Here is an 18,508-nt window from a genome sequence, read left to right as displayed (position 1 = left end):
AAGCATATATCAAGCACCTACTGTGATAGGTGCCAAAGGTACAAAGGCAAAAGGAAAAAACAACCCCCTGCCCTCGAGGAGTTTATATCCAACTGGGAAAGAGATGAAGGACATAAGTGCTTTTTTTTTTTTTTTTGTGGGCAATGAGGGTTAAGTGACTTGCCCAGGGTCACACAGCTAGTAAGTGTCAAGTGTCTGAGGCCACATTTGAACTCAGGTCTTTCCTGAATACAGGCCCGGTGCTTTATCCACTGTGCCACCTAGCTGCCCCACAAGTGATAATTTAAAAATTTTTTTGAAAATCTTTTGAACCTGATGCCAATATGAGCATTTCCATAGACAGAACAGAAACCAGAAATCTTGATTATATACACCTTTTTTTAAAAAAAAAATATATATATATTATCAACTCAGCACATTAGTCCTAATGCTGGTCTGCTTGTCTGAACCACCTCCTGTTTTCTTGTGGGCATTTTTAAATGCTTCACTGACATGTTTATCACTCTGTTCTTTTTTTTCTCTCTGCATCACTAGCTACCCCTGCTCTCATGCCCAATTCTCCCCAGTGAATTTTTTTAAAGAAAAGCCTCCAAGCAGACATATCCACATGGGGACCACCTATATGATCATTGGAGGAAGATGATATGATGAAGGATTCAAGGACTGAGAAAAGCTTCCTGTAAAAGCTGAGCTTTGAATGAAGAGGGAGAGGTGAGGACAGAAGGCATTTTAGGGCTAAGGAACTGCTGATGCAAAGGTGTGGAGGTGGGATGTGAGTGTGCCAGGTTCAGGGCAAGTGGGCTAGTTTGGCTAAAAATCAGTCTATAAACATGGAATAATGTGTAAGAAATCACTCAAGCTTGACCTAATTCCAGGTAAAACTGAGACTCTTTAAACATGAAACATTAATAAGTTTGTGTGAAATGATCTTGAGTTCAGGAAATCATGGATCCTTGAAGCACTGATGTCTATTAAAATGATGATCACAAGTTCAAGAATATGTATGACCTTAGGGGAAAAAAGGGGGAAGGCTAGTCATAGATTACAGAAGTAAAACAGACAGGCCAAATGTGATATTGGTTCTTTTAAGAAAGTCACTCAACCCAAAGGAAATCTCCCAGGCACTGGGGGGAGGGAGGGAGTGGATTTCTTTGGAGGATTTGTGGGGAGAAACAGGTAAGAGGACATATAGGGATGAGAAGCAAAAACAAAAACAAAAACAAACAAAACTTCCCCTAGCCCCCTCTCCACTGCCCAGATGTCATCACACATCCATCTATTTATGTCATGAACTCTTTAAAAAAATCAGAAAATACTTCTGCTTTCTGAAGAAAAACTCATGCCTTTTCATGGGGTTGTAATGATGTGCTTTAAAGGGCACATGAGGTTGTGTAAGTGGTATGACGAGGAAGAGGAAGAGGAGGATGATAATAATGACTGGCATTTTTATAATGCCCTATGATTTGAAAACTGATTTACAAATGCTATCTCATTTGATCCTTGCAACAATCCTGGGAGGTAGGTGCTGTTATCAAGCTTATTATATAGTTGAGGAAACTGAGGCAGAGTTTAAGTGCCTCGTCACACAGGTAGTAAGTGTCTGAGGCAAGATTTGAACTAGGACCTCCTGCTTCCAGATGCACCACTCTATTGACTAAGTCACTTCGCTGTCTAGATAGAGTTAAATGATGCGTTGTGACCTCTAATTTCACTGGTTGGGGAATTCTTCTACCAATGGGGGGGGGGGGAGCCGGGGACCTTCTCTGCATCTTATAGTCTTTGAGAGCTGCATAGGAGCATGATGGTGTCAGTGACTTCTCAGGGTGACAAAGCTAGTCTGTGTTCAAGGTAAGACCTGAATCTAGGTCATTCTAAGGCCAGCTCTACCTCTCACCAGCTGTCTCATTTTCTATAGGATATGGTCTTTAAATATTAACCGCTTGCTAGTTTCTGACTCTGATGTCTCAGGGTGGTATATGGGAACTGGATTCTCAAAGACTAGGCCAGTGGAGCTCAGTTATTGGGCATCTATTATGTGCCAGGCATTGGTGACAAATAAAAGTGAAACCCTCCTTATCCTCAAGATGCTCACATTCCAAAAAGGGAGATTTGTTCATATGCACAATTCACAGATCAGGGTCATTCAAGACTCAAACAGGGTCCCGCTGGTGTAGAGGGAAAGGGAAACACCAGCAGCAGTTAGTGGGGATGAAAGGCAGACACTAGAAAGTGAGCTGAGCCTGAAGCAAACCAAAGATTCCCAGAGGTAGAGGCAGGGAGGGCGGCACCCAGGCTTGGAGGGCGGCCAGTGTAAGTCGTTGGAGATGGAGCACCATGTGCAAGGCTACTTTGGCTGCACTGTAGACTGAATGGATCTGATGAGGTTGGTAAAACTGCTGCCCAAGGACCACCCTAGTTATGTTTGGAAAGACTTATCAGCAGAAGATTAACCCGATGGATGAACCATTTTGGCCACAGTGACTTACAATTCCTTTAAGACAGAGGGGATTTAAAAAAAAATATTGTTTTGTGTCTTACACCCTTTTGGCCCCCTAAAATACATAACATAAAGCATAAACAAAGGTGAGTGAGAGGAAAGATGGAATTTCTTTTTTCCATCCAGGTTCATGAACCCCCTGAAACTGATATATGGGGGAATCTATAGACCGTAGATTAAGAATCCCTGCTCTAACTGCTTGAGTTCTCAGGGAGAGGAAGGAAGAGAAGTTGGAACACAAAGTTTTTTTAAAAAATTGACGTCAGGGGCAGCTAGATGGCAGAGTGGATAGAGCACCAGCCTTGGATTCAGGAGTACCTGAGTTCAAATCTGGCCTCAGACACTTAACACTTATACTAGCTGTGTGACCTTGGGCAAGTCACTTAACCCCAACTGCCTCACTAAAAAAAAAATTGATGTCAAAATTTGTTTTTACATGTAATTTGGAAAAAATAAAATTCTAAATGAAAGCTAAAAAAAAAAAGAAAAAGAATCACTGCTTTGAAGCATGGAAGGGGTTACATCTAGATTGGTGGAGGGAGTACCCTTGTTGATTAAATCATACTTCTTTTCAGAGTTATCTTAGTATAGCGGGGAAGGAAAAAACAACCTTAAAACCTTGTATTTGGAGTAAGAGGCTCTGGCTTCAAATCTCAGTCCAGCTGCTTATGAGTTTGGACAAGTCATTTCTTGGCATCAGTTTCTCTATTTGTAACATGAAGGGAATGAACCAGATGACCACAAAGGTCTAAGCCTTAAGTTCTCAATCTATGAGCCTATGAAGTATGGGCGACGCATCAAGATGGTTTGGCTCCTACGTACCTGTCTTTCACAGAAAAACTCTTCTGCTTTTCAAGAGTATGAATGACGGTAACAAGGAAACTTTTGTTGCAGATTAAAGCATCTAAAGCAGTGAGGCTTTCATTCTTGTCTCCTGGGTCTCGGCTCTGGAACACACAAATTTATTTATCTCTTTTTTTGAGAGAATAAAGCTAAACAGGATATTCACGGTGGGATTAGCCAACCAATGAATTGCTAATTTAATATTGAATTTATTGTACCGAAAAAAAAGGCAAAGAATCAATTCTGAGCTAATAATGATGATAATGAGGATGATGAGGGGGGATGATAATGCATAGATGAATACCAGTCTCCAGGCTAAAAATGAAAACTTAGATACTTACGTGCATGTCTTCAGTGAAGATGTGGGTGAAGCCACCTGACTGAGGAGAAGAAGATACTTGTATTATTCATGAGATGCAGAGGAAATGAAAACCCCATTTTATTATACCAAAGTCAATTTTAATAAAGGAGTGATACTATTTGCTAATCTTGAGGGCCTAAAGGCTTATATTTGCTGTAAACCCTTACAATGCATAATAAATAATTATTCAGGATTCATGGGACACAATTGAATATTCCAGTTGGAACACAAGAGCCACTCCGTTATTCTCATTTATTTATTTATTTGTTCATTCATTCATTTTTTTTTTAGTTATTTTTTTGAAGGAGATGAGATAACTCCAAACTATAGTTATGGACACTGAGAGTTGAGATCATACAGATAAAAGATATTACCCATCACTGCTAATAGCTCCCATCTACATATTGCTTCATCTAGATCATCTCTTTGTAACTAAAAATCAGAGCTCAGACCCCACCCTGGGTGATATTGATTTTGTGCATTATGGTAATCATTCTCACTATTCAAAAGTAGATGTTAACCACTGCAGCTATGGACCCCAAGTGGAAAGAACATTATTTGGAATTGTGGGACTTGGGTGTTCATCTCAGCTCAGTAACTCACTACCTGTGTGACTTTTTACCTCTCTTGGCTTCTATTTCTTCATCTATAAAATGAATGGGTTGGACTAGATGGATTGTGGGGTCTCTTTCAGCTCTAAATCAATGATCCTATAATTTTTTTCTTTAGAAAAGCAATTTTATTATTATTTTAATTTACTATTTTATTGTCCCAATTACATGTAAAAACAATTAAAAACTTTTTTTAAAGCATTTGTGAGTTCCAAATTCTCTCCCTCTTCTCCCCCCCCTCCCCCGGCCCCATCCTATGATCTTTACCCCCAATTTGCAACAGACACAAAAGCCACAATCAGAGTTTGACTCATCTTTTTTTTTTTTTTTGAATGGAGGTGTGATTTCATAGAGTAGGTAGAAGGGGTCCCTGGTGAGCAACAGCTTCTACCCACATGGATCAGTTTTTAATCCATGACTTTAACCTTAGAAATTTGTCCAGGGCTACTAAGAGATTGTGTTCGAGGAGGAAGTTGAACCCAGGTGGTTCCCTCACTACCTACCATATCACTTGTTCCATGATGAATTACTTTACTCCTTAAATAAAAACAAATGGAGGAGTTTAAATTTGATCATACATGAGAGAGCATGATCTAGTAGAAAGGATGCCAGCTCTGAAGGCAGAAGACCCAAGTTAAAATCCTGGGTTTCATAATCACTTTTACTGACTGTCTGTTAGACTAACCATTTCAGGCTTCCATTTTTAAATCTGTAAAATGGGGGGGGGGTTGGGGCAGCTCAGTGGCGAATACTGTCTTATTTCCATTTTACAGATGGGAAAATTAAGATTCCAAGACTTTTGGTGATTAACTGAATGGTTGGACTTGAACCTGAGTATATAACTCCGAGTCCTGAAATAGCAAAACTATACTAGTGGGGGGGACCTCAATCGTCCCCTCTCAGAACTAGATAAATACAATCACAAAATAAATAAGAAAAAAAGTAAATGAAATGAATAGAATTGTAAAAAAGTTAACTTTCAGTCTGGTGCTCTTTCTACTACTATCTCCCCAGGGAAATTTATACCGCAAAGAAAATTGAGCCTTTGTTCAGAAACTGAAGTAGATTTTTTCTTTTTAAGGTCAGGTAAAACAAGAGAGGGGAAGCTAGGTAGTACAGTGGATAGAGTTGTGGGCTTGGAATCTTCATAAGTTCAAATCTGGCCTCAGGAACTTAACTAGTTGTGTGACCGTGAGCAAGACATTTAACCCAGTTTGCCTCAGTTTCCTCATCTGTAAAATGAGCTGGAGAAGGAAATGACAAACCACTCCAGCATCTTTGCCAAGAAAACCCCTAATAGGGTCACAAAGAGTCAAACACCACTGAAATAACTGAACAACAACAATATAGATTGCTTTGTATATATTATTTACGTGTTGTCTCCCCCACTAGATTTGTAAGCTCCTTAAGAGAAGAGACTGTATTTTGCCTCTTTTTCTATTCCCTATCCACTTAGCACAATGCCTGAAACATAGCAGGCACTTAATAAATATTTATTGAAATGAATAAAATAGGTGACCTCCAAGGAGTCCTTTAAGTTCTGAATCTATGAGCCTATGACAATTAATTATAAAACATATTTTCTTAGGAAAATGAACCAAAAACCCAAGTGATATATTTTTTTAAAGTTATTGGAAGGGGCAGCTAGGTAGTGCAGTGGATAGAGCACCGGCCCTGGAGTCAGGAGTACCTGAGTTCAAATCAGGCCTCAGACACTTAACACTTACTAGCTGTGTGACCTTGGGCAAGTCACTTAACCCCAATTGCCTCACTAAAAAAAAAAAAAAAGAAAAAAAAAGTTATTGGAAAAGGAACAAACAAGAAATATGTGGGATAGGATAACCTTTCTGAACCTGAAAACATTACCTCAAATATCTAGTTTTCCCCTTTTATTAGGATGGAAAAAAATTTCAATTGTTTCTAGTATGATTTTAAGTCAAGTTCTCCCAGCACCATTTTTGGTTATGATCCTAAATCAGATGGTACAAGGAGGTTTGCAGAAGTACTCAGAATACTTGGGGCACCAACTCCCATAATTCTAGGCAGAAAAATGAAGCTCGGTTTGCATTTTCTAGTTCCCATTACTATTTTATCTGCTGAATTGACTTTATACAGCTGTAGAGTAAAAGCAGATTTCTGGTTTCAAAGAAGGAAGTCCAAATGGAAATTTCAAATGTGAATTTTGAGCTTCCCATGTGCCAACTCTCTTGACCTGCGCCCTAGTAGGAGGCCTGACCTAACCCCTATTTCTTCTTTAATTTTAAACAGAACAAACAAAAGGAAGTATAATAATAATAAAAAACCCAACACAACTGAAAATAGGATAGTTTGGTGGGTAAAGCAAAGAAAGACTTGGTTTATTGGACGGGATGGGAATTCTTAAGACTAGTGCTGGGTTGGTGATAATGGGGTTAAGTCACTGTGGACTGTGTATTTCCCTGAGGCTTCTGACCATTGGAGAAAAGCCCTTGTTACTGAAGGGACTTTCAGGAGCCTCCCACAAACCTGATTGTTGTTGTTATTGAGTCATTTCAGTTGTGCCCATATTCATCATTTGATTTTGGTAGCTGTTTTCTATTGACCTAGGACACTCTCCTTCCTTCCTCAATGAGTTTACCTGGTTCATCATCTCTCTCCTCCTCGGTATCTATAGTAGGGGACTCTAACATAGGTAATGATATTCTCTCAAACACTCTGTCTTCCCGGTTCTTCAATTGACTCATTTCCTATGATCTATTCCTCCACTCCACTCCAGCTTCATAGAGACTGATTTGTCCAGTCTCCAAACCTAGTGCCTGTGAGTGCGTTGCTATTTTCCTTCACCTTCCCCAGATCTGACTTGATCTTGTCACCACCCGCAAGTGCTTCACATACATGTTCATGACCCCTGTGATTCCTTTCTCTGTTGCTATTCCATAATCATCCTTCATTCCCTCTGTCTTATGACCCCCCCCCCCATTCTGTCTTTGTTCTACTCCATGATTTCCAATCCATCCTTAGTTCTTCCCAGGCCATCAACACTACAAGGGATACCTCTCTTCCCTTCAATCTCGAGACCTTGGTGAACCAGTTCACCTTATCTGCTATAATGGAGTTCCTTGCCATTTTAAAATAATTCCAGGGGCAGCTAGGTGGCGCAGTGGATAAAGCACTGTCCCTGGATTCAGGAGGACCTGAGTTCAAATCTGGCCTCAGACATTTAATAATTACTAGCTGTGTGACCCTGGGCAAGTCACTTAACCCCAACTGCCTCACCAAAAAAAATAAAAAATAAATAAAATAAAATAATTCCAGTCTTTTTGGCCTTGCCAAGTCCTGATCTCAGGTAAATCTCATCATCCTTTCACTTTTCCCCAATTCAAATGCTGCTAAATGGAACTGGAGAAAATCATGACACTCTGCTGTCTGGGTCTGCTCACCATTTATACTCAATTGGGTCCTCACTGCAGCAAGGCAATGCTTTTACATCCCTCCAATTGATTTAATATCCCACTCACCATAGAGGCTTTCCCCCACCTTCCACCTGCTCTCAGACTTTCCATGGCTCCCCTGTTCCCCACCCTCTTAGCTGAGAACCTTGCCTCATATTTCACTGAAAAAAAATTAAGGTCATCCTTTGGTTCCTCCTTCTTTCCAGTTCTTCTTCTCATATTAGTCAGATTCCTTCCCCCACAATCTCCCCTTTGATCCCTTCCCCCATGAAGAGGAAGCCTTTCCTGTTGCCAAAACATGCCCAGTGATCTCATTCCATCTTGTCTTCTCCAGTAGATCATTCCTTTCATTACTCCAACTTTCACTTATGTTTAATCTCTCTCTCCGTACTGGCTGCTTCCCTTGTGCCTACAAGCATTCTCCTGTCTCCTTCATTCTTACAACAACAACATAACTCATTTGATCCATCCCACATGCTACCATGATATTTCCCTTACCCCCTATTTTGGGGAGGGGCAGGCTTGACAAAGTCTTCTATAATCAGTGCCTCTCTTTCCTTTCCATTCACTCTCTTCTTGACTCCCCAAAGTCGGACTTCCAACCCCATCATTTAATACCCACTGTTCTCTCCAGGATTGATTACTCACAATCTCTTGATTGCAAAATCCCAGGGGTATTTCTCAATCCTCATTTTTCTTGACCTCTGACACTGGCAAGTACCCTCTTTTCTTGATACTCTCTTCTCTCTAGGTTTTTTGTGACACTGCTCTCTCCTGTTGTTGTTCTTGGTCAGTTGTTTCCAACTCTCTATGCCCTCATTTTGGGGTTTTCTGCAAAGATGCTGGAGTGGTTTGCCATCTCCTTCTCCAGCTCATTTGATGGATGAGGAACTCAGGCAAACAGGGTGAAATGACTTGCCCAAGGTCACACAGCTAGTGAGTGTCTGAGGCTGGATTTGAACTCATGAAGAAGAATCTTCCCCATTCCAAGTCCAGAGCTCTACCTATGCACTATGGTGCCACGTGGCTTCCCCCCTCTGCTCTTTCATTATTCTATTTGTGTGACCCCCTTCTTCTGTCTCCTTTGCTGGATCTTCATCTACTCTTTTCCCTCTAATAATAGTGATCCCCAAGGGTCTGGCTTGGACCTTCTCTCCTCTCTCTTTATCTTTTAACTTAAGTGATCTTGTTGTTGTTTTTGGTTGGGCAATGAGGGTTAAGTGACTTGATCAAGGTTACACAGCTAGTAAGTGTCAAGTGTCTGAGGCCAGATTTGAACTCAAGTCCTTCTGACTCTAGGGCTGGTGCTTTATCTACTGCGACATCTAGCTGCCCTGATTTTGTTAGTACCATTGTCACATCCATGCCACTGATTCTCAGGTCAAATCGTGCAGCCCTAACCTCTCTCAATCTCCAATCCCACATTTCCAACTGCCTATTGACATTTATGTATTTATTTTTGTGTTTTGTTTTGTTTTGTTTTGTGGGGCAATGAGGGTTAAGTGACTTGTCCAGGGTCATGCAGCTAGTGCCAAGTGTCTGAGGCTGGATTTGAACTCAGGTCCTCCTGAATCTAGGGCCAGTGCTTTATCCACTGAACCACCTAGCTGCCTGCCTATTGACATTTAGAACTGCATTCATATATATATATAGGCATCTGAACCTCAACATGTAAAAACACAACTCATTATTTTTCCCGCCCCCCCCACCCCTGGCCATTGCCCCAAACCCTCCCTTCTTCCTAATTTTCCCAGCCTCCCACCCTGTCTGCAACCTAGGTATTATCTTTGACTCCTCGCTCAGCCCTGTAAACTCAAGTTTCTGTCATTTCTAATTTTGTACCACCTCTCATATACATCCCCTTCTCTCCTCTGATGCAGCTGCCATATTGGTGCAGGCCATCATCGCCTTAAAACTGGACTATTGCATTACAATCATAATGTCTCCTTGCCTCAAGTCTCTTGGCACCCCAGTCCACCCTTGGTGGTTGTTCAGTCATTTTTCAGTCATGTCCGACTCTTTATGACCCCATTTGGGGTTTTCTTGGCAAAGATACTGGGATAGTTTGCCATATCCTTCTCTGGCTCGTTTTGACAATTAAGTAAACTGAGTATCTTTGCCAAGGAAACTCCAAATGGGGTCATGGAGAATGAGACATAGCTGAAATGACTGAACAACAACCCCTCCCCCACCCCATTAGACTGAGAGCTCCTTGAGAGCAGGAGCTGTTTTTGATGTTGATTTTTGGTCTTTCTTTGTACCCTCAGTGATTAGCAGCATAGCTGGCATACAGTAGGTGATTAATAAATGCTCTCTGACTTGACTATGGTGCTCCTGGATTAGCTTTAGGATCAAACACAAACCCTGTGGTTTAAAGGGTCTTTGAGACCCTTCTTCATCAGGTCTAAACCTTTCCAGACTTCTTACATGTTACTCCTTTTCATGTGCTTCATGGTCTAGCCAAACTGCCCTGCTTACTGTTCCTCATACATGACATCCAGTCTCCCATCTCTGTGGCTTCACACAGGCTGCCACCCATGCCAGCCATGCTTTCCTCCATCATCTTGGTCTCTTGGCCTCACACTCCTTCAAAACTCAGCTCAGGAGTCAGTTTCTGATCACTTCAGGGGCTAGTCTAGATCCAGGGCTACTTCTATCACATCAGGTTGTCTTTCTTTATATTGTTAGCTAGAGTTTGTTCCCTCCCTCCCTTCCTCTCTCCTTCATTCTTCCTCCTTCTCTCACATCTGTTTCTCTTTCAGTCTCTTTTCTCTGTGTGTCTACCTGTCTGTCTCTCTTCAAGGCTTTCTCACTGTCTTTGGTTCTCCTCCTCCTTTCTCTCTTTTCTTCTCTCTATCTGTCTGTCTCCCTCCCTCCCTCCCTCCCTCCCTCTCTCTCTCTCCCCCCATCCCTTCCCTCTCTTCTTCCCTCTTGCCTGTGTGTGTTTCTCTCTCTCTCTCTCTCTCTCTCTCTCTCTCTCTCTCTCTCTCTTCTCAATTTTTCCCCCAACAAATTTATGCTATATTTCTTAGTGCTCTTCCTTAATGAGCTAGACCGGTTTCTATTTTTTATGCTGTTCCCAGGGGGCTTCCAGGATTATGCACTGCCCTCTGTTAAATCAGCTCGCTTTCTCACAACTCCTCCTGTTTCTCCTAATCACTAGTATGCTGCATCCATCCCTATGCCCTCTGAACTAATAAGCTTTCCTGCAGGTTCTATTGCCTTCACAGTCATTTCTTCATCTTGCCTTTAGGTGACTAAATTAGGGGAAACCTAGGCAAATATATTACTGGGGTCGCGGAATCAGACCTAAAGCATTCTCATTAGCTGCACAGATCAAAAGAGCTCCTAGGCAGGACAGGAAACTCTGTCATTCTATGGCTATTAAATTCTTAACAGGGACCTCAGATATTTGAGAGACAGGGATGGGGATGCTATCCCAGGAGAGACCTTTCAGTCACTCCTTAATTTATGTGCATTTATTAAGTGCCTAATATTTGCCTGAGAATACAAAAAAGAAAGAAAGAAAGAAAGTAGCAATACTCCCTGTCTTCAAGGAGCTTACATTCTTTCTTCTGGAGAGGCAGAGGAAGAGGAGGAAAGAGAGAGAATGAGAGAGGGAAGGAGGGAGGGAGGAGGAGAAAGGAAGGGGGTGGCAGGAGACAGGGCTCTCTTTCACTGCCTAATATCCCAGCCCAGGTTCAAATGTAACTGAGAAATATTTAACAAAATACATTTTTAAATATGAAAACATAGATCGTATTATATTAAAAATTAAATCAATACATGTCCCACAGGTGGCCCCCTCATTTCTATTTGAGTTTGACATCATAGTTCTAGCCTGGAAAGGTATGACTTGTGGGGTTTTTTATTTAACATTTTTACTTAAAGTATTGAGTTCCAAATCCTATTCCTCCCTCCCCTCCCTGCTCCCTGAGATGGTAAACAATCAGATATGGTTTATACGTGTGCGGTTATGGAAAACATTTCCCTATTAGTCATTTTGTGCAAAAAAATGAAAGGAAGTGAAAAAATAGTATACTTTATATCCATCCTTCCTTCCTTCCTTCCTTCCTTCCTTCCTTCCTTCCTTCCTTCCTTCCTTCCTTCCTTCCTTCCTTCCTTCCTTCCTTCCTTCCTTCCTTCCAGAAGCATTTATTAAGCACCGAATATATGCGAGGCACAGGAAATAGAAGCAAAGCCACAGAAAGTACTTCCCTCCAAAGAGATTTCATTCTCCTGGGAGAAAATACTATGTTCATGCTCACAGAAAACTCAACACAAAAAGATGCCAAGTAATTAGTGAATAGGAGGGTATTAAAGTCTGAGATGCATGGGGGAGCCAGGGGCAGTTAGGTGGCACAGTGGAAAAAGCACCAGCCCTGGATTCAGAGGGACCTGAGTTCAATCTGGCCTCGGACACTTGACACTTATTAGCTGTGTGACCCTGGGCAAGTCACTTAAACCTCACTGCCCTGCAAAAAAAAAAAAAATTCAGGGCGGGGGGAAGCTTTCCAGACATGATACATGACTTGGGTAGTGGCACAGATTCATATGTCACCCCCCGTGGCTGGTGATGATGGGGCATGTTAGAAAATTAAGACCAAACAAGAAAACCCCGAGCAGCAGCAGGAGTGAAAGGCTTAAAGGGTTACTGGTGTCCTTTTTCATCCAAAGACCCATCAGTAGAAAAACCTAACATGGGTGGTTTATGGAGGCAACCCAGCCTCTGGAAACTTGCCTCATATATCCTGTTGCTCAAATCTAGAATGATGGTGAGGTTGAAAAGTGCTTACTGCACGTGGCTGGGTCGTGAAGCCCTGGGCTTCTGGCCAACAGCGGCTCAGGAACTCTTGACAAGGACTGTGGTAATACAAGATCTGTAACTCATGGGCTGAGTGTTACAACAGATAAAGTGATGTTTCTGCGCATCAGCTTTTGGGGGTCAGCATTCACCTTGATAGGGTAGTGGATAGAGCACTGGACCTGGAGAGTCAGCAAGACTCATCCTCATGAGTTCAAATCTAACCTCAGATATTTACTAGCTGTGTCACCCTGGGCAAGTCACTTGACCCAGTTTGCCTCAGTTTCCTCACCTCTCAAATGAGGTGGAGAAGGAAATGGCAAAACGGGTCTAGTGTCTTTGCCAAGAAAACCCCCCAAAAAGGGTTCATGAAGAGTCAGACATGACTGAAACAGCTAAACAACAACAAATACAGTGCTTTAAGATTTGCTGAACTCTTTACAGATAATTTCTTATTCAACCTTCACAGCATTCTTGAGAGATCAGTGTTGTTGGGGTTTTTTTTGGGTGGGGCAATGAGGATTAAGTGACTTGCCCAGGGTCACACAGCTAGTAAGTGTCAAGTGTTTGAGGTCATGTTTGAACTCAGGTCCTCCTGAATCCAGGGCTGATGCTTTATCCACTATGCCACCTAGCTGCCCCTGTTCAGTGTTATTATCATCCCCATTTTACAGATGAGGAAAACAAGTTGTTTCAGTAATGTCCGACTCTTTGTGACCCCATCGGGGGTTTTCTTGGCAAAGATACTGGAGGGGTTTGTCATTTCCTTCGCCAGCTCATTTCATAGATGAGAAACTGAAGCAAACAGGGTGAAGTGACTTGCCTAGGGTCACAGAGCTAGTAAGTATTTGAAGTTGGATCTGAACTCAGGTCGTCCTGACTCCAGGTCCAGGGTTTTATACCCTGTACCACTTAGGTGCCTATCAGTACAATTAATAACCACGTCTTCCAGTTCAGTATAAACTATGATGCTCTTCTACACAAAACCCATTATCTAAAGCCTCCTGTGGAAAAACAACAGTAGGAACCTTTACATTAGCAATGCCCATTTGTGTTACTATTCCAAACTCAGCCTTTCAAACACTGATCAATGTTCCTTTACCTCGGGGAAGAAAGTTCTCAGAGCAAAGTGTTTGTAGTCCAGAAAGGGAACAGTGCCAAAGCTATCTACCACATCCAATTTATCCATCTGCAGCTCAGCAAATCCTGCAGAAAGAGAATCCCAAGAGCAATATATTAAAACTCAACAAACAGGAGACACGCTCTCAGAACTGTTCCGTCTAATGCTAACCACGACCCCAGTGCTTGTTAAAGGAAAGCGTGAGATAATTATGGGGGGTAGCGGGTCCCAGACGCCACTGTGCCGTCTTCTGACTCTGTGCAAAAACTGAAATCAGCCCTGCATCTGTTTCTGGGTCAGAAATGCAAGACTGCCTTTTGAAAAGGAATGAATGAGCTTACCATCACGGATCTCTTTCCGCAGCTCACTTTCCAAGAGTTCCAACTGTTGGCTCTGTTTGCGACTCAGTTCCTTGGATTTGTACCTGGTGACAACGACTGCAACTATTAAAAAACAAAACAAACAGACCTTGAATATGGGATTCAAAAACTTATCCAACCCCTGTTTGAACTAGGATGGTCATTTTCACTTTTTAGTGCCTCCGTTTCCTCCTAGAAGAGGAGACGACAGATCCTGTGGTCCTTTCTAGGCTTAACAGTTTGAGGTTTTATTTTAAAAAAAAAAAGTATAGTTCCTAAGGAATGATGAAAGAGTAAAGAAAACTGTAGCTGAGGAGGATCCTTGTTTTTTCTAAGATCCTGCAGAATGGAAGCTGATTGAGGGTGAGGACTGCTTTATTTTTGTCCTTGCATTTTCTGTTCCTTCCGCATAGTAGGTGCTTAATAAATGCTTACTGACATGAATTGCATGAATATTTATTTAAAAGGGAAAGGAAAGGGGCAGCTAGGTGGTGCAATGAATAGAGCACCAGCCCTGGAGTCAGGAGGACCTGAGTTCAAATTTGGCCTCAGACACCTAACACTCACTAGCTGTGTGACCCTGGGCAAGTCACTTAACCCCAATTGCCTCACCAAAAAAAAAAAATAAATAAAAGGGGAAAGGAAAGGAATACCCATATGTATAGTGCCTACTATGTGTCAATTTACAATTACTTTACAATTTACTTTTTAAAAAAATCAATCAATTAATTTAATTAGAATTTTCCCCCACCTTACATGTAAAAACAAATTGTAACATCGATTTTTAAAACTTTGTGTTCCAAATTCTCTTCCTTCCTCTTTATCCTCTCCTTAAGAACTCAAGCACAATTTACTTTTACTATTTACAATTTACTATTACTACTCATTTGAGACTCACAACAACCCTGTGAGGCACATGCAGTTATTATTTCATTGAGACAACTGAAGGTTAAATGACTTGCCCAGGGTCACACAACTAGTAAGTGTCTGAGGCTGGATTTGAACTCAGGTCTTCCTGACTCCAGGCCTAGCACTCTATAACACTACATCATCTAGACCCCCAAATGGCTCTTACTCTAAAGAGAGACTTAAAATTCCACTGGGAGAGGGAAACCTGAAAAGCACACATGAAAAAAAAAAAAATCTGAAATGGTCAAAGCTCAACATTCTTTGGAGTGATTATGTCAGAAGCTCCAAGAGCTTACAGCCTTTCCTCTCAACATTTCTTTTTCTTTTCTTTTTTTTTGGGGGGGGGCAGGGCAATGGGGGTTAAGTGACTTGCCCAGGGTCACACAGTTCGTAAGTGTCAAGTGTCTGAGGCCGCATTTGAACTCAGGTCCTCCTGACTCCAGGGCTGGTGCTCTATCCACTGCGCCACCTAGCTGCCCCAATTCCTTCAATTTTTATAAATGATAGCAGGCAGATTTTGAATTCTAGTTACATTTTCAAAGGTACCACTTGAAAACACGAGACACTGAAAACATTGCTGGTGGGTATTATTACAGGTCCACCTTTTTCATCCCCATCATCTGTCTCCCTACCTTGTTTTGTGGCTGGCTGACAGTCATGTGACAACATTACAGCCTCGAAAAAATCAGAAGTGAGTATCAAACAAAGGGCAACCAGAGCCACGTGATGGCTGGGAGCTAGAGGCAAACCATTACAAATAAGGAATGATGGAGAAGTGGAATACAAGATGTCATCAGAAAAAAACAAAAAAGGAGAAGATGGGTTATAAGGCAAGAGCAGGGCATGCTTACAATGACAACAGAAGGCAAAGCAGGTTCTCAGCTCATTGAGCGGAGCCCCTCTGGGAACTCCTGGAAGGCCATGGAGAAGAGGCCCACAGGGTGGGCGAGCATGGAGGAGCTGTGAGGTTTCTTTGGAGGGAAACCCACATGGATGAACCACTGTTCCAACTGATAGTCTTCCCCTTCAGTGATTGGCTCTGAGTAATGTTATATGGGGTTGTCATTTCTGGAGAAGCAGTATAAGTACAAGGGATGGAAAATAGTTTTGGGACCAAGAACACTTGGGTTCAAGTCCTATCTCTGACACATACTGACTATGTAACCCTGGTCAAGTCCCAGAGAAGGTGCCAACCGCCACTGGTGGAGAGAGTTTCCTCATCTGGGAGTTCCCTATATCAACAAAATCACATGTATAGTCCCTATCTGTAATCCATTTACCTCACTTAGAGAGCCCTAAAGAAAAGGGTACTCTAGGGGGCAGCTAGGTGGCGCAGTGGATAAAGCACTGGCTCTGGATTCATGGAGGACCTGAGTTCAAATCCAGTCTCAGACACTTGACATGAGCTGGGCAAATCACTTAACCCTCATTGCCCCACAGAAAGGAAGGAAGGAAGGAAGGAAGGAAGGAAGGAAGGAAGGAAGAAAAGAAGGGAGGAAGAAAGAAAGAAAGGAAGAAAGAAAGAAAAGGGTACTCTTATTTTATAGTTTCTGTAATCAATCACAAATTAAATATAGAAAATTTTCCAACATATCTAATGGGTCAATTAAAATGTATACCCATGTGTATTTCTTTAATTTAGCCAAGCTAGGGAAATATGGCTAGAAGCAAATATGAGCAGCTGGAGGGGCCTTCATAAAAGGACTAGTCCTCTCAGAGAGGGAGTTGACAGGGACCTTACTGCTTATGGAACAAATGGAAAGAATGCTGACTTCAAAGGTCAAAGCCCTGAGATCTAATCCCAGGTCTACCACTATCTGAGTCACCTTGAGCAAGTTGGGTCATCTTTTTTTTTTTGGTGAGGCAATTGGGGTTAAGTGACTTGCCCAGGGTCACACAGCTAGTAAGTGTTAAGTGTCTGAGGCCGAATTTGAACTCAGGTCCTCCTGACTCCAGGGCCAGTGCTCTATCCACTGCGCCACCTAGCTGCCCCCAAGTTGTGTCATGTTGTAGCCTCAGTTTCCTCATCTGTAAAATGTGGGTTTGAACAAGATGACCTCCAAGGCCCCTGCTAGTTCTAAGTGGAGATGAAAATGGGCCTTTAGGGCAAGATTTTGTAAAGGTCAGCCTGGGTGTCATTTAGCATTTTGATGAGTGGGATTTGAGCCCAGGTCTTCTTGACTCCAAGTGCAATCCATATTCCCCAGTGTTGCTGCTGTGATTCCTGAGAGAACTTCCTTCACTGAAATGTTTAACAACCCATCAATACATACCCAGACTGTGGGATTCTTGTCTGTCCTCCCATAAATCCGTCAAGGGGACCCACTCAATGTGCTAGAGCAGGCAGGAGGAGGGAGGTACTTCCTTGCTTTTTCTTGACTTCATGTCCATTTCCCCCTGTAAACTGATCACAGGGAGGCCACCCAACAATTTAGAGCCTTCCTTGATTTCTCTAGTCATTGCAAGGACTCCACTTAGCAGCTAAATCACAGAAAGATGCCTGATGTTCAAATAAGTTAAGTGACCTGCCCATGATCAGTCACATAACTAGTAAATATCAGAAGAAGCATGTGAACTCAAGTCTTCCTCCTTTTCCAAGTCTGGCAAACTCTCCAGAGTAACATGTGGCTTCTCTAACATGAAGAACAGGCTAATTAAATCTCCTGATGGCAACAAGTTGTGTAGAGTTACCAGAAGGGGATTCAAATTTTTAAAAGGACCTTGATAAGTGGAGAAACAGATGGAGATCAGCCTGATGAAGATTAATTGTCAGTCTTAGCACAGGTCACTCCAGAAACATAAATAATCTTCACAAATATGACACAGGAAAGGAACAGATATTCATGACTTGGAGAGGGAAAGGGATGAGGACAATGAATCACAAAGTGGAAATGAATATAGACTATAGCCAGCATCTCTCGGCTTAACAATATAAATGCAGGAAGGAAGGGAGAGAGGGAGGGAGGGAAAGAAAGAAAGAAGAGAGAAAGAAAGAGAGAGAGAGAAAGAAAAGAAAGAGAGAAAGAGAGAAAGGCAGGAAGGCAGGCAGGCAGGCAGAAAGAAAGGGAGGGAGGGAGAGAGAGGGAGAGAAAGAAGAAATGCAGTAAGGAAGAAAAAAGAAAGAGAGAAAGAGAGAGAGGAAGGAAGGGACAAAGGGAGAGAGGGAGAGAGGAGGGAAGGAAGGAAGGAAAAAAGAAAGAGAAAGAAAGAGAAAAGAAAGGAAAGGACTTGGAACTTGGAATCAAAATAGAATTATAGAATTACAATGTAAGTTCCTTGAAGGCAGGGACTGTTCTTGCTTTTTCTTAATATTGCTCATGCTCATGCTTAGCACAGTGCCTGGCACACAGAATACCTGGTGATTTCCTTGACTGATTGATTGTTAGCTGAACTTCGCATTCACGAGTTAATTCTGCTTTTCCCAACACTGATCTACATTCAGTTAAAATACCCTTCCAGGCTTTTGATGTCATGTAGATAAGGGATATGGCAAAGGTGGAGAAGGTCCAAAGAACCACAGAGATTTTTATTTATATGGAAATAATAATAATAATCCCTGATATTTACAACTCA

General features: G+C 42.0%; 1 protein-coding gene across 2 annotated transcripts in view; it reads right to left on the bottom strand.

The window, feature by feature from the left end:
• Positions 1-18,508, bottom strand: part of PLXNC1 (plexin C1) — a 234,047-nt gene that overhangs the window by 76,734 nt on the left and 138,805 nt on the right. For both annotated transcript variants that reach the window (XM_043968236.1, XM_043968235.1), the window contains exons 16-19: positions 14,009-14,110; positions 13,650-13,753; positions 3,682-3,720; positions 3,320-3,444 (exon numbers count right to left, since the gene is read on the bottom strand). In XM_043968236.1, the coding sequence (XP_043824171.1) occupies positions 3,320-3,444; positions 3,682-3,720; positions 13,650-13,753; positions 14,009-14,110 (370 nt within the window). The remainder of the gene's footprint in view (positions 1-3,319; positions 3,445-3,681; positions 3,721-13,649; positions 13,754-14,008; positions 14,111-18,508) is intronic.

This window comes from Dromiciops gliroides, chromosome 5 (assembly GCF_019393635.1).
Source record: "Dromiciops gliroides isolate mDroGli1 chromosome 5, mDroGli1.pri, whole genome shotgun sequence".
Classification (NCBI taxonomy): Eukaryota; Metazoa; Chordata; class Mammalia; order Microbiotheria; family Microbiotheriidae; genus Dromiciops; species Dromiciops gliroides.
The sequence above is the reverse complement of the archived record's forward strand: the minus strand, read 5'-3'. Positions and strand labels throughout refer to the sequence as shown.